The sequence below is a fragment of the Centroberyx affinis genome, unplaced genomic scaffold (genome assembly GCF_046629955.1).
Source record: "Centroberyx affinis isolate AG114_WGS23_722 - 3 ecotype Tasmania unplaced genomic scaffold, CSIRO-AGI_Caff_v1 ptg001934l_1, whole genome shotgun sequence".
NCBI classification, from domain to species: domain Eukaryota; kingdom Metazoa; phylum Chordata; class Actinopteri; order Beryciformes; family Berycidae; genus Centroberyx; species Centroberyx affinis.
This window is the reverse complement of record NW_027280295.1, coordinates 246806-260691: the sequence shown is the minus strand read 5'-3', so window position 1 is coordinate 260691 and position 13886 is coordinate 246806. Positions and strand designations below refer to the sequence as shown.

The 13886-nt window shown below is 42.1% G+C and overlaps 1 protein-coding gene across 1 annotated transcript; it reads right to left on the bottom strand.

Annotated features, from left to right (window-relative positions):
* Positions 1-9464: 9464 nt before the first annotated feature.
* Positions 9465-12679, bottom strand: LOC139653623 (suppressor of cytokine signaling 3-like). The gene is made up of 2 exons (XM_071530517.1): positions 12489-12679; positions 9465-11742 (listed from the first exon to the last, which is right to left on the bottom strand). Exon 2 carries the CDS (start codon positions 11576-11578, stop codon positions 10949-10951), a length of 630 nt encoding a protein of 209 aa, XP_071386618.1. The 5' UTR covers positions 11579-11742; positions 12489-12679; the 3' UTR covers positions 9465-10948.
* Between the last annotated feature and the right edge of the window lie 1207 nt (positions 12680-13886).

The window sequence follows — 13886 nt, the reverse complement described above, 5'->3', positions numbered from 1 at the left end:
ATTCTCCCGGGTGGGTGGTGTGGGTGGCGCTGTAGGCAGCGACAGTTAGAAAGCACAAGACTTACAGTGTTTCCCTGGTAGATGAATGTACCTGCCTCCTCTCGCCGACCCAGAAAGTTTAGGGAAATCCCTGGAACTGATATGACTAGTTTTTTGGTGGAAGTAAGAACTTATGGGGAATTGTGCTTGGCTGGTTTGATGACAACATGGTTTCACAAGAACAAGGAAGCTTCTGTATTTTTGTGTTATTTAATAATAATAACATTATGTGTGATTTGGTAGTGGTTTTTTCCAAAGTGTGTATAAGAGTGCGTAAGCTTCACTTCTCTCTTTCATCACAACAGAAGTACATACTGTACACACAGTGCCTACTTTGCATACAGCAGCTGAGAGGAGTTCACATACAGACACTGAATTATTTGGTTTCCATGGCGATGACAATCAGCGCAGCATAATGAATGGGGAAACGTTAGCGTAAAAGTGCTATGTTTACTTCTTACGTCACTGTATAACCCAGATCAAATTCCTAACACAACAGGGACACACCCTGTTCCAAGAAAAGACCTAATGACATAAAGGCACGCACATGCACACATGCACACACACACACACACACACACACACACACACTAAGAGACCACTGGTGTTATATAATAGTCCTACCTGACATAACACAGTAGAGGTTATTTAAGGAACACATTGTACAGCAGGTCTGGAATCATTACAATCTCATGACCACCATCAACACCGAACATTTTGACAACAAAAACACACTCTGCTCTTGTCAGCTGAAAATGTAATTTTTCAGATGTTTTCTCATTGTTTTCTCATTGATGGCCATGAATCTTTCTCATTATATGCATTTCAAAGGCCTAAATTTCAGGCTCAACCAACACATGCAGTATATGACCATGTAAACTTTCAGTTCAAGGAAAAGGAAAAACACCCAAATTTCCTTTACTTGTTTTTCCAGGATGGACATGGTATGGTTAAAGGACCACACCTTAAAGTCAACTATAGTAGCATTTGTTGTATTTTGGAAAACACACCCAACTACACGTGCTCAGACAGAGAGAAGAATATCCGTAGCAGCATATTTGTATTTCTGCAGTGTAGTTCTAATGTGGCCAACTGTAGCGAACAAGTTTGTAGCATGTTTTCCACCCTTCAAACACTATGAATAGGAAATGAGTCAGACTGTAGTTAGCATGGTGCACAGCAACACCCTCGCCTTGCCAAGAATGCATGCTTGACAGATTCCATTTAACTCACACAAGCTTAATCTAACTACTTCAGTGGTATTTTATTGTTGACTTAATTTGTTTTGTAACATATGGATGGCTCATTGTATGCGGATGGCCAACGTTTTCCCATGTTGAAACTTGTTCTATTGAAGGCTGTGTTTGCACAGTGCATTTGGGCATTTTGTAGGAACCTCCCATCAGAAAGACATTATTTTGCACGGGGCCTACCAACTGTTACCTTTACCTCGGGCTGTTTACTGCAGGATTGATGCAGAAGAGGTTTCCTGCCAGTGCAGCAGTACTGGTAGGGTTTTCTCTCCAGCAGTCATCCTTTACATTCACCTGGCTGACAATCACAATCACAATTTCCCTATTGTGTTTCTCCATGTTGTTAATATTTGATGTTTTCTGGTATTGCACTATAAACCAGACTAGTCATTAGTACTTCAGTAACCTTTTTTTGAGTGAAGGCAAAGTACCAAAAGTCAGAAGGATTCATAATGAACGACCTTGTCTGGTCACACATCACTCCTTTTTTGAGTTGAAAAATGCTGTCTGCATTTCAAAACCCAGTAAATTAATCTTGAGTGCACAAATATGAGGCACGGGTTGTAGAAGTTGAATGGGTTGAATCTGACTTTTTCACCTGTGGCATGCTTTTGGGCGCAGCTCACTGTGTGGGTGGTGTGCAGAACCACAAACATAGTCTGGTTGTAACTCTTATGTGACTCAAAGTTAGCATTTCCATATTAAGCCCAATCTTACCCAGTAACTTCTGTATAACAAGCAAGCTCCAAGTATCATGGAAATCTGAATATCTCACAGTGGCCTGATTGTACCTGCAATGCCGGTTTCCACTGAAACTGTAGGTAGTTTTTCATACTACAATAGCAGCTACAATTGGAGTAGCAGTGACTCATAGAATTTTTACATGATCCCAGCCTCAACCCACAGCTTCACTACAACTATTAAGCACTGAGTACAATAGAAGTGAAAAAAAATGATTTGGTTTGAAGCAGTTCAAGCTGGTTTGTAGAATTCATAATCTTCTGGAAAAGTGCAAAAAAGGTTATGCAGATGCACCGCACTCATAGTGGTGAACATAACATAGTGACTGAAACTACTAGCGCCGTCCAGCAGCAACCATAGTCACTGATGGAACCTATAATCTAAGCTTTATGAATGTAGAGTAGCATGAGGCACAGTGGGTAGAAACATAAAATGTAGACCACAAACTATTAGTGGAAGAAAAAAAAAGAAAAAATCTTGCACAGTCATTTTTCTTTTTTTTTTTTGTTTTCGTTCTGAACGTATGTGTCCTGTGCATAATGCTTCCTAGAAATCTTATCGTGATGCGATAAGAGTAAGATAGCCGAGGTCGTTTCGAGGACACAGAGGGGTTACTGCCAAAAGTCGAACTCATGTACAATCCCTCCTGTGGTAATGGCTCATATTCAAGGTCTAACTATTGCATTCTGCCTGTAGTCCTGCCTCATCTGTTTTTATACTCCCTCTGCCTGGAAAGCCCCCCTGAAGGAAAGAATAACAGAATTTCAAGAATAATAGTCTTCACAGACTGCTGTCCAAGTAACTATGGGAGTTTGTCATAAGCAAACTGTGAAGATGCGTGTGTGGATTTACAGTACCATGGCCAGGCAGCGGAGCCTAGAATGGGGAGTGGAGTATTAACAGTAAATCTGAAGGCCTGGAGGAGGAACAGGAGGAGCGTGCCCGTAGAACAGTCTGGGAGGGTGGGACTTGCGGGATGACTCACTGCTTCTCCCTGGTTGGCTCTGACATCTGGCATCTGGAGCTCATTGACTACCGCTCCATGGCAACCAGCAGTTGTGGAATTGTAAACAGACTGAGCAACTGGAAAGCCAACCAGGAATTAGGCTTTAGCTGTTTCCCCACCACGCGTTCAAGCGCCCCAGCGGCCCTGTCAGCTTATACAGACAGCCACGCTCAAAGGCAGGGAGGCAAAATGACTTCAGCTGGTCAGACTGACATCCTTGGGCATCCTGACATGGACTGTGCAATCAAGGCCTTAGTGAGACCTTGTACAGTACTGTGTGACATGCAACTTTGCAAGTACAAGATGTCAAAGCTATTTCTTCCACTGTTGTAAATAGTGAATAAGGTGGTATGCTGGATAGTTGCAGTAATTTATCAATGTGCTGTACATTCCACACTGCACCAGTCATTTTGTAATGCTGTGAAATGAGTAAAATATGAAAGTTGTCCCATATGCTTGTAAATAAAACTGTATGCAATTCATATATTTAAGAAGCTAATTTGACAGTGAACAAAGAATTATGACCTATATTCCCTATTATCATATCAAACAAACTAATTGTATCGCACTTTGTGGAATTTGGCTGGGTTTCATTATGTGGCCTATAGTTAATACGTTTTTAATTGTAATCCTTGCTGGATCATAAATATCCAATGCTAATACAAAAAGTTGGCAGAATCAATAGACAATAGCCAAACAACTTAGAACTTTTTAAAGCTGCTACCAGTAGAATTTTACATTTGATGACTTTGGCAACCCTGTGAGTCTCTCAGAGGTAGTGTTTTACATCACTGTCGCAATGACGACTTGCCACTCGTCAGAATGCACCATGACGCACGGAGTGGGGATTGTGGAGGCGGCCACACCCTCTGTAGATGTCAGACACTGGCTGGAGGATGGCTCCCCTCCTGTAGCCCAACTGCGGTTTGCCACCAACTTCTGTTTGTCTCGTCACCTAAGATCACTGAACCGTTTCCTACATCTCCTCTTAAGGTCTCCTCTCCCCTCCCCTGCCCTCGCATCCTCTCCTCTCCTCTCCTCTCCTCTCCTCTCCTCTCCTCTGCCCTCGCATCCTCTCCTCTCCTCTCCTCTCCTCTCCTCTCATCCTCTCCTCTCCTCTCCTCTCCTCTCCTCTCCTCTCCTCTCCTCTCCTCTCCTCTCCTCTCCTCTCCTCTCATCCTCTCCTCTCCCCTCCCCTCCCATCCTCACCTCTCCTCTCCTCTCCTCTCCTCCCTCTCCTCTCCTCTCCTCTCCCCTCCTCTACAAGATGCACTGTGTTTAGAGAGGAGGAAAAGAGCACACCTACCGGTAATGCATTCCTCCTAATCCAACCCCGAAACTTTTGTTTACAGTTTTTCATAACTGCTTACACACATTTCATGAAATGATACTCCATTTTCACAAAACTGTAAACACAAACCCAAAAACCTGCACAGCTCTGGCCACTCAACTCAAAATCATGTTAATTCACACACTGGTGAGAGGAATAAAAACACTTCTGTAAAAGTATAAAATGAATCAGTAACCATATGCTTTTTCAGAATAACCTCTATACATTTTGTACTTTGCAGCAGCATGCTGCTAATCTACATAAGTGTGCAAGTCAAACAATACATAATGTCAAATTTGACAATTTTATTTTCTGAATTTAGTGTAAACTAAATTTACAGCACTGTATCAGCAAACAAGTTGAGGAAACAAGTAAAATTAAATTTAAGTAAAAATTTTACAAAAAATCATTCCAATTAGATTCTGATTTGTGTTTGACCAATTATGCTCATTAGTGTTTGCACCAGTTGTAATAACTGGGGTTTTGTATATTGAATGACATGAAAACATGGGGTAACCTGTGCTTTATGAAGAGACTTGTGCGTAGGGTTAAACAAATCTGCAATTTGTGTGAAAATGTATTGTGCTTATAGGTTTGTTGAAAGTCTTTCTTTTGGTAGCTAATGCCAAGGTTTGGGGTGTTTTGTTCATAGATGCAGATTCAGTCTGTAAGTGATTGTGAAAAACTGTATCTGAATCTAAAATCAAGCATTAACAAACTGCAGCAGACATTACTCGCTTTTCATAAGTAGAGTTGATTATATTAGTGTGAATACAACTGATAAATGTCTTTTTTATTATCTTGGACTGCTGACATCGCTGGGCTCGCTGCAGTGTCTGCCACCTGTGTTGGCACACTTCCAAAATTCATGACATCAGGTCAGAGATATTGGAGCCTGTAAAAAAATCCAACATGCCCTACTTGTAGCTACGCCAACGAGGCTGACATGAATAGTTTTTCCCGGTCGGCAGGTTGCATTTATGGTAAAACTGTGAATGAGGCATGAGGCTCTTCCTTCCTTCCTCCTGTCAATCCTGCACAGTTCAGGGGAAATCAAACCCGGGGACACATAGAATAAACACACAGAAAGCACTACATAGAATAAACACACTTTCTCAGCAATGGTGTCATTTTTCTACAGCCATTTCACTATCAAGACCAATTTCAGAATGACACATTGGGGCAAGTATCTTCCCCCTTGCAGTTCATAAGAACCGTCCCCTGCCTGGCCAAGACGGTATTATACTGTAAATAACAATTACTTCCAGAAACATATCTTTCATGTTACAGTAAGCACAAGAAAAATGTGTACTCATATAGATTATTATCCAAATTTAGTGAAATGACCATTCACAAAGCAGATACTTCTATTTTAAACAACACTGGTGTACTGTATGAAAAAGTGTGTAGTTTCTCTCAAGGCAATGGACACTATGCATGCTATAATCCTTAAACAATCATCTCATAATATAATATTCTTTTAGACAATTAAGAAAAGTATTGATGCAAATGTTCACACAAGCCGGTTGTCCCCCTTTCTGCTATGACATCAGTGAAATACTATCCTCTTCTCCTTCCATCTCTATCTATTTAGTGTTTTGTGTCAACTGTCTGAATATAACAGCAAAGGACAGGCTTCCTCTGAAAAACCTGATGTGGGACTCGTAATGGTTTCAGATTGTTGCCTTAGACACAACGAGCCTGTTGGGGGCGGGCCGTTTGACAGAGTGTAGTGCTGTTATGACAAATTTATGGCTTGTGTAACCACTAGTCTGACTCCTCTGTAGTTCTCTAGAATCACATGACCCAGTACCAGAGAATTTCTCCAGAGCAATGCATGAGGCTGCTGTGCTTTTAATAGCAACATCAGACTGGTTTCAGCTGGCTATCAAGCCTGAAAGCAGTGACAATTACAAGCCTGACTTAAACTTTTTAAAGTGTCACTTAACAATTTTCTCTTTATAATCACCTCATGGATATTTTCTCCCATGCACAAAAGTATTTTGTTGACAAATATCACAGAAACTTGTGGTTAAAAGTCACTTACATAACCTATTGGAAAAGTGAGTGATACCACTCATGTTGAAATCGCATTGATTAGGGATTATAAATCTATTGATAAAATGACTTGTAGCTCCATTAGAGTTTAGAATAGAATAGAATAGAATAGAATAGAATAGAATAGAATAGAATAGAATAGAATAGAATACCTTTATTGTCCACACATGGAAATTCATTTTGTTCATTATTCACACAATTCACAATATAGGAGGAGGCACTGCTGTGTGTGTGTGTGTGTGTGTGTGTGTGTGTGTGTGTGTGTGTGTGTGTGTGTGCGTGTGTTTGTGTGTGTGTGTGTGTGTGTGTGTGTGTGTGTGTGTGTGTGTGTGTATGTGTATGTGTGTGTGTGTGTGTGTGTTGTTCGATCAGAGTCCTGAATCTTTCTTTCTTGCTGATTGATATTTTCATTGGAAATTTTCTTGAGCTACAAAAAGAGCTACAAAAAATCGTACTTTCTTTGTCTGTTTGAATTTTATTTCGCAAATTTACACTTCACATAGACCAAGTCATTCTATAAGACAACTTCATTCTTTCAGAAGGACACACAGTAGACAAAACCTCACAAGACAACAATGCATTCACTTTCACCACAACACAAAATGCAGAGCGTTTGCACTGGGAAGCTCCTGCCGCGTGGCTTCATAGACCATTTCCCCTGTGGGTTTCCAGCACTCTTCAGGGACTCCTCTCCATCTGCGCACATAAACATAAAACAGTCATTGTAAAATATAATGGATCATGCACAGTATTTCCCAGTACTTTCCCATCTCTCTGCCGTTCTCGCACTTCGTTCTTTCCCCACTTCTACCGCATCTAATCGCACTGCCATGCATGACGCGGACACACGCAGTAGGAGAAGAATGGTGATGTGATGATATATAACTTCTTATCAGGGTTAGTTTCTCCTGCTCAAGCTCATATCACAACTCCAGACCCACAGCGTAGACTCCACTCATTTGGCACTACCTTTCCTGTTTGGACTGTGCTATTCCAGTATCTCAGGGAAAGGCCCTATTCAACCCCCCTGCACCCCTCTCCACTCACTCACTCCTTACAATACATTAACCAAGAAAAGTGATTCATAAACTTCCCAAATCCTCTGAATGCTTGTTGTAACTGAATCATGTTGGTGTCACATCAACACATTACAGAGAAAAGCATTCTTCTAGACCACTCACGCAGCACAAATCACCTCAGAGACCCCTTAGCTCTCTAAAACCTCGGCGCTGAGCCCCATTGGCTGAGAGGAAACAGTAAAGTGCTGTGGAAGCAGGTAGGAGCAGAGACTGGGAGCTCCTTCCCGTAAATATGTTGGATGTGGAGGTTATTGCAGGTTCCCGTTCATCCATCATTTTAGCAGTTTGCAGTAAATGTGCATGCGTTCCTGGCTGTGGTCTCTCTTTACATTATTGTGTATATAAAGACATGAGAGATCTGTGCTTTCATGGGGGTCGGAGTGAAGCAATCTAAGCCAATGCAGCTGCATCAGGTCGGTCAAGTCATTAAATCATTAATTAATCCATAGACACAAAGTCATCCCAGACATCGTATTCAAAAATGAAAATACTGATGGTGAAAAATCTTTTTTTTCCACACACAAGTAGACTTTAGCAGACATTCTTCAGGCTTTCTTTCTCTGTTTTTTGCTGGCAGCACAATAGCAATAACTCATTCAGAAGTTTGGTTTGGGATGTACGATATATTGATTGCCAGAATCCAGAAATCCTTTTCTGTTAGAGAACGTTTGATAGATTGATAGTTTTTTGAGAAGTATGATTTGCAGGAGAACATGAAAACAAAATCACACACACGCACATACACACACACACACACACACACACACACACATCACATACACATACACATACAGGTGAAGACCAGGCAACCTTTACAGAGGAAAGAGGGCCATGGAACACAGGATGTCACTTTTGTTCTAAAAATGGACAACAATAATTCACATTGCAGAACAAAAATGTCCCACAATTCATAGTGCAGCCGTTTAGAGAGAAAGACGTCCGTTCTTATGCAAGTCTCTCTATGCTAGTTATTTAACTGTTTACGAAGGATCTGTGCCTTAAAGATATATTCCTTTTGTTAAGACTGAAGTCAGGCTTAATGCTGCTGTCACAGGAGCTGACTAGACAGCATGGGACTTGCATGTAGTGGTGCATGGAGTTTAAGAATGCATTGTTCAACGAGTTGGGAGCACCCATCTTGATTGCTAGGTATGTACAGTACTACAGTAAACACAACGTGTTATGTCTTTGTCTGAAGTCCTGTGGCTTGAGGTGAAGGGACTGGCATATTTATAGGTCTGCGTGTGTCACGTTAGTGTTTATTAAAGCCATTCACACTAAATCCCAAAGAGCATCCAGTGAGTCACGCCACCAGATAGGCTCCTCCTATTTCTCCAGAATATTGGGTAAGAGTGTGACTGAGTGCATTTGGCAGTTCTGGTGTATTTTGTCTGAAGTAGCTGCATAACTCCTCTGGTTAAGAGGCGGGGACATGTGACCAGCTCAGATACTGAGAATGAGATGCTGCGTAGCTGTTTGGAAGCTAAGCTTAGTCTCTTATAATAGAAGCTGTCCTTTCAAAGACAGCAACTTCAAAGCTCTTAATATGATAATAAACATTTTTGTTTATAGTTTCAGTTTAGTTTCAGTGAAATTCAGCATATCTCTTATGAGAATGCATTATCATGTACAGCAGAGGTTTCCAGTCTGGGGCCAAGGCAAGAGGTGGCGCAGAGAATTTGAAGAGAGGGAATCATGATAAAGAGACTGAGAACTTGTGTCTGATATCTATAGCAGCATAACTAAAGCAAATGTTACGTAACCATGAATTATTTGAAGATGCATGCATATAATGTGCAGGCCGCATCTGCAATTTCAATCAGTGAGTAGGAGACCCCAAGAGAAAGAATTCGGAGAACCTCTGATGTGGACGATCTTACCCCAAATAACCCTTTGATTTTTACCTTCATGTGTGAATAATGTTTTAATTACCACAAAATGAGTCAAACAACAAGAACTTCTTTCATACAAAAATAGTGCTCTTTATTATAAATTACTGAAATGTTCATAGAAATATAAATATGTGCAAAGTTGTATCAGTCTGCTTGCTTCGTCTAACTTCTCAAATATCTTCAAGCATCCACAGCCAGTGGTTTGGCTGGCAAAGTTAGTACATCTTTATAAAAGACAGGAAAACAACAGATTTGCCATTTCATCTTCGCTAATGTAAACATTGTCTTGTTTTAAGGAAAGAAGGTAAAATAAGACAAATCTGGATTCTTCTCCTTATTAGGGGAAGAGAGATTCTCATATTTAATACATTCAGTTGCAAGCAATGAGTATCCTGCCTGTGCCACAAATACTACCACATTTATATGGGTATATTTCCTCACTACTGAAGACATACAAAAGTGACTCTTAGGATGTGTAAGGATCTATATGTTTAGATCTATAACTTTGAAGCAGTGACATTGTTCTCTCAAGTAAGATCCTGTTGGATTCAGTCGTGTTGTTCTACGAACAAACTGTTGTCTTGTTCAGGCAAGTTTGGCATAAACCCTTCAAATGAACAAACTATCACAAACACATCTCCTCTCCACATTTTCTTGTCTAAAAAGGTCCCTATTTGGTATTGATGCTCTTTGTTTTAACTTCAGTAATATTCGGATAAAAAGTTCAGCCTTTTCCTCTCATGGTGGGTGCAAATATGCACACACACACACGCACACACACACACACACACACACACACTACAAGGCCATCAATGTCCACTCATTTGTTATCTGGATTCCCATTCGTCTGTGAGTTTCCAGCGTATGCCTGGTCAGAAATCTCAGAAGGATCGCAAGAGGGAATGCTGGACCGACGTGTCTAATACATCCAGGATCAGGGTCGATTGTGTCTATGACTATCATCCAATGTCAGCAAAAGCCGGTCCAGTCATAAAAGCCGGCCCAGCTTTAATGGATGAATAATTTTCTGAGGCTGATGTGTGTGCTTGACAGTCCCACAGCACCATGGTTAGCAGCAGCGGGGGGGAACTCGTGCGTCATCAGAGTCTAGACGGCCGACTGTGAGCCTCACTTAAGTTTTCAGTAAGTTCTACGTCACACAGTGAGGGTTTAGGAGGATGGTGGCGTTGTTGGCTCTCTTTCATACCAATCTATAGCAGCGCGCTCTCTCTGTTGGCCCTCTCGGCGAGTTAGTCCTCAATCTGGAGGCTCTTCCTGAAATGTGGAACCGGAGAGATTGATGCCCACTTTTCTGTGAGGACTATCCACAGCCTCATCAGTACAAAACTGCTCCTTCTGACAAGCTCAGTCCTGGGCTTCCGCTTGACATACAGATCAAGCCTCCTCTGTGACTCTGCCAGCTTGTCCTGCTCTATCTTTACTCCACAGACACCGACACTGCTGGCAGACTGTCTTCCCACCTGCTAGGAAGTTTCTTCATTACACTGTTAAGTCTCTGCCCTTCGAGAGCATCAGTCCGTCCCGAGCTTCTAGATAGGAGCGTCGTACTCCTGGAGGAACTCCTTGAGAGGATGTGGAAGTTGGTCTCTCTTGGTAGATATGTCCAGGTGTCCGTTAACCGTTTTCCTGCACAGGTGCTGCAGGGTGGACAGGCTGGAGGACAGTGGCTTTATGAGCTCCAGAGGGATCTTCTCCCCTCCGGAGTAAATGTAGTAGATATTCCCACTGCGTGTGTTCCCCACCGACAGGGCCGCTTTGCTCTGGGGCATGTAGTAATGCACCAGCTTGAGGACACAGTCAAAGTGGGGGACGGACTGAATGCTCTTGGGCTCCGTTTGCAGAAAGAAAGAGCCAGAGTCGCACTGGATGCGCAGGTTCTTGGTGCCCGACGCAGTCTTGACACTGAGGGTGAACAGGTGCCGGTTGTCCGAACTGTCCCGGACGAGAAAGGTGCCGGTGGACTCGGACGCCAGCATGGCGTTGGCCTCTTTGCCATTGATGGGGCCCCAGTAGAAGCCACTCTCCTGGAGCTTGTGGGCCGTGGCGAGCACCATCTGGTACTGCGACTTGGTGAAGGTCTTGTAACGGTGAGACAGCCGCATGCTGGCGTCGAAGGGGCTGCTGCTCATTGCGGAGTTAAACTTGCTGTGAGTTACCATGGCGCTGTGCCCGCACTCTAGGCTGCCTGGTGAGCGCTGAGCACCACACAGACAAGAGAAGAGGAGGTGGGGTCAACCAGAGGTTCACAGCTCCCAGGAGGGGGAGGGCAAGACGAGGACAGCTGCTTCTAGGTCAGCTGTCAGTGTGTCTGGAAATGAAACACCTGAGAAGATGAGAGAGAAGTGAATTAGAGCAGCTGAACATTGTGGGCATAGGATTTAAACTTTAACATGTAGCACTGATCAACATACTGTAATAGCCATTAGAAAAACTGTTACAATTCATTCTGTCCATGTTTTAATTACACTGCGATATGATAGTCCAGATCTGATATATTTATAGTGACAGGGTGAGTAATGTGATACTGTTCGACCCATGCAGCTCTTGGGGAAAGATTATGCTTTGGTTATTCCAAATGTGGAAGTGAATCATGTTTCTAAAAAAGCTCTCTGGTTATATTGGGGAAATTGCCCATGAGTGCCCTGACTGTTTTTTTTTTGTCTCTAGAAACAAGAGATGACCCAACTGGAGCGAGTCCTCTCCAAGACAGTTCTCTTACTGGCAACACACTGGAGTGGTTTTACATTTTTAACGTTTTTTGTTTTTTTGTTTGCTTTTCTTTTTAACTAATCCAGAGATCAAAGCTCAGTAAAATATTTACATTTAAGTTACTAGCAATGTTGGGGAAACTTGGAAACTTTTTTTTTTATCTGCCCTCGGGAATCAGGCACCACGGTCAGTTCCAGTAAAGACAACGTAATCCCGATTGCGCAATGTAGGCTACATATTATGACCGGTTCCACTAAACAAATTTACTAATTTAGAAAAAAACCCCACTCATGACAGTACTTCTTTCCTTTAAAATTAAAGTACATTTAAATAAGAATGTGACATAAAAGCGATCCTCACCTTCACTGTTTCTCCAAACTTGCAACTTTAAATTATATCCAAGTGTTTCAGTCGCTGGTTAATGTAGTTCACAGCTGTCCAGCGTCTGTCGGGATGAAACAAATGTATTTCAAGGTATTCTCGGCTATGCACTTAAGAGTTGTGACTTGTTTCCTCGGTGTGCTACAAGCCCGTGCTGCCGCGTTGCTCTGTTGCTTGTTAGTGAAGTGGTTGCTACCGAGTAGCGTTCATATGTGTTGGGAGCAGATCGCTCCTCCCCCCTTCCAGGAAGGCCTCTCTTTTTTTTTTTTTTTAAGGATTCCTGGTATGAGAAGTCCCCTCCCCCTGCGATTCCTCCAAAATGAAGTTATGGAGAGAGTTCCAAGCAGCAAGTTTTCCTTTAGTAGCCTTTATCTCCATAGTGATATAAAGATGCATTTAATAATCACATTATAATAATCCTTTTGAATAAACTTTCATCAGGATAGAGTATAGTTTTAGAATCAGCTACAGATGGAGAAAATCACCTGATACAAATCTTTTTTTCTTAAGTTCAACTTTACCATTAACTGTGAGGTTGTGTGATATTTTCTTCATTGTAGAGACTGTTAGTGTAATGCCTTTCACAGGAGCGCTTACAGTATGCAGCTCCGCTCACTTCCATATAGAGGGCGCCAGTATTTTTGGCTTCACAACTGGGACATAAAAACTTTTTTTTTTTTTTTTTTTTTTTTCATAAGCAACAGCTGGTGGCCAAAGCCAGTATAGTACTTCCCATTGCTGTGGAGGTTTATGTCTTTTTTTTACAACAGGCCCCCTGCAATGGTTATGATCATATTTTATGAGTGTTTCAAAGTTCCTAACATTCAGGTTATTACCCTAAGTTCCATTTAAAAGAAAGGGGTTATAAAACGAGGAAGGTGTCTCTTCCCAAATACAGTATGTTAGCATCTCATTGAATATTTAAATATCTATGTGTTGTATTATTAGTAGACAAGATCATTTTTTTGTAGTATATACATTTTTTTATTTTGGGGGGGAGGGGTGAGAGCATTACACAAACATAATAAAAGGTAATCTTTGGCAACATGCGTGTGACTGATGGAGTGCTCATGCTATCCACAGCTCCCTTCCCTGCTGACTCAGCTATGACCGCTGTGAGCCTCAGGTGGTTGGTGCAGATTAACTCCAGGCTAAGCAGTTGTGTCAGACCTTGCCTTGGTTTACTCATCGGCCTTTTAGGATGCAAACCCCAGTAAGTGAAAACCTGAGGTGCGGCTGAACAGCAGAAACAACAGCAGCAGCCCCATCACATCAGAAGGGTACAGCGTGTCTGTTTTGGTGTTAGTTTTACCAAACCTCGGCTGGGACAGGGAGGGGAAGGGGATTGACGCCACACAGCCTGATGGGCTCTTTGGT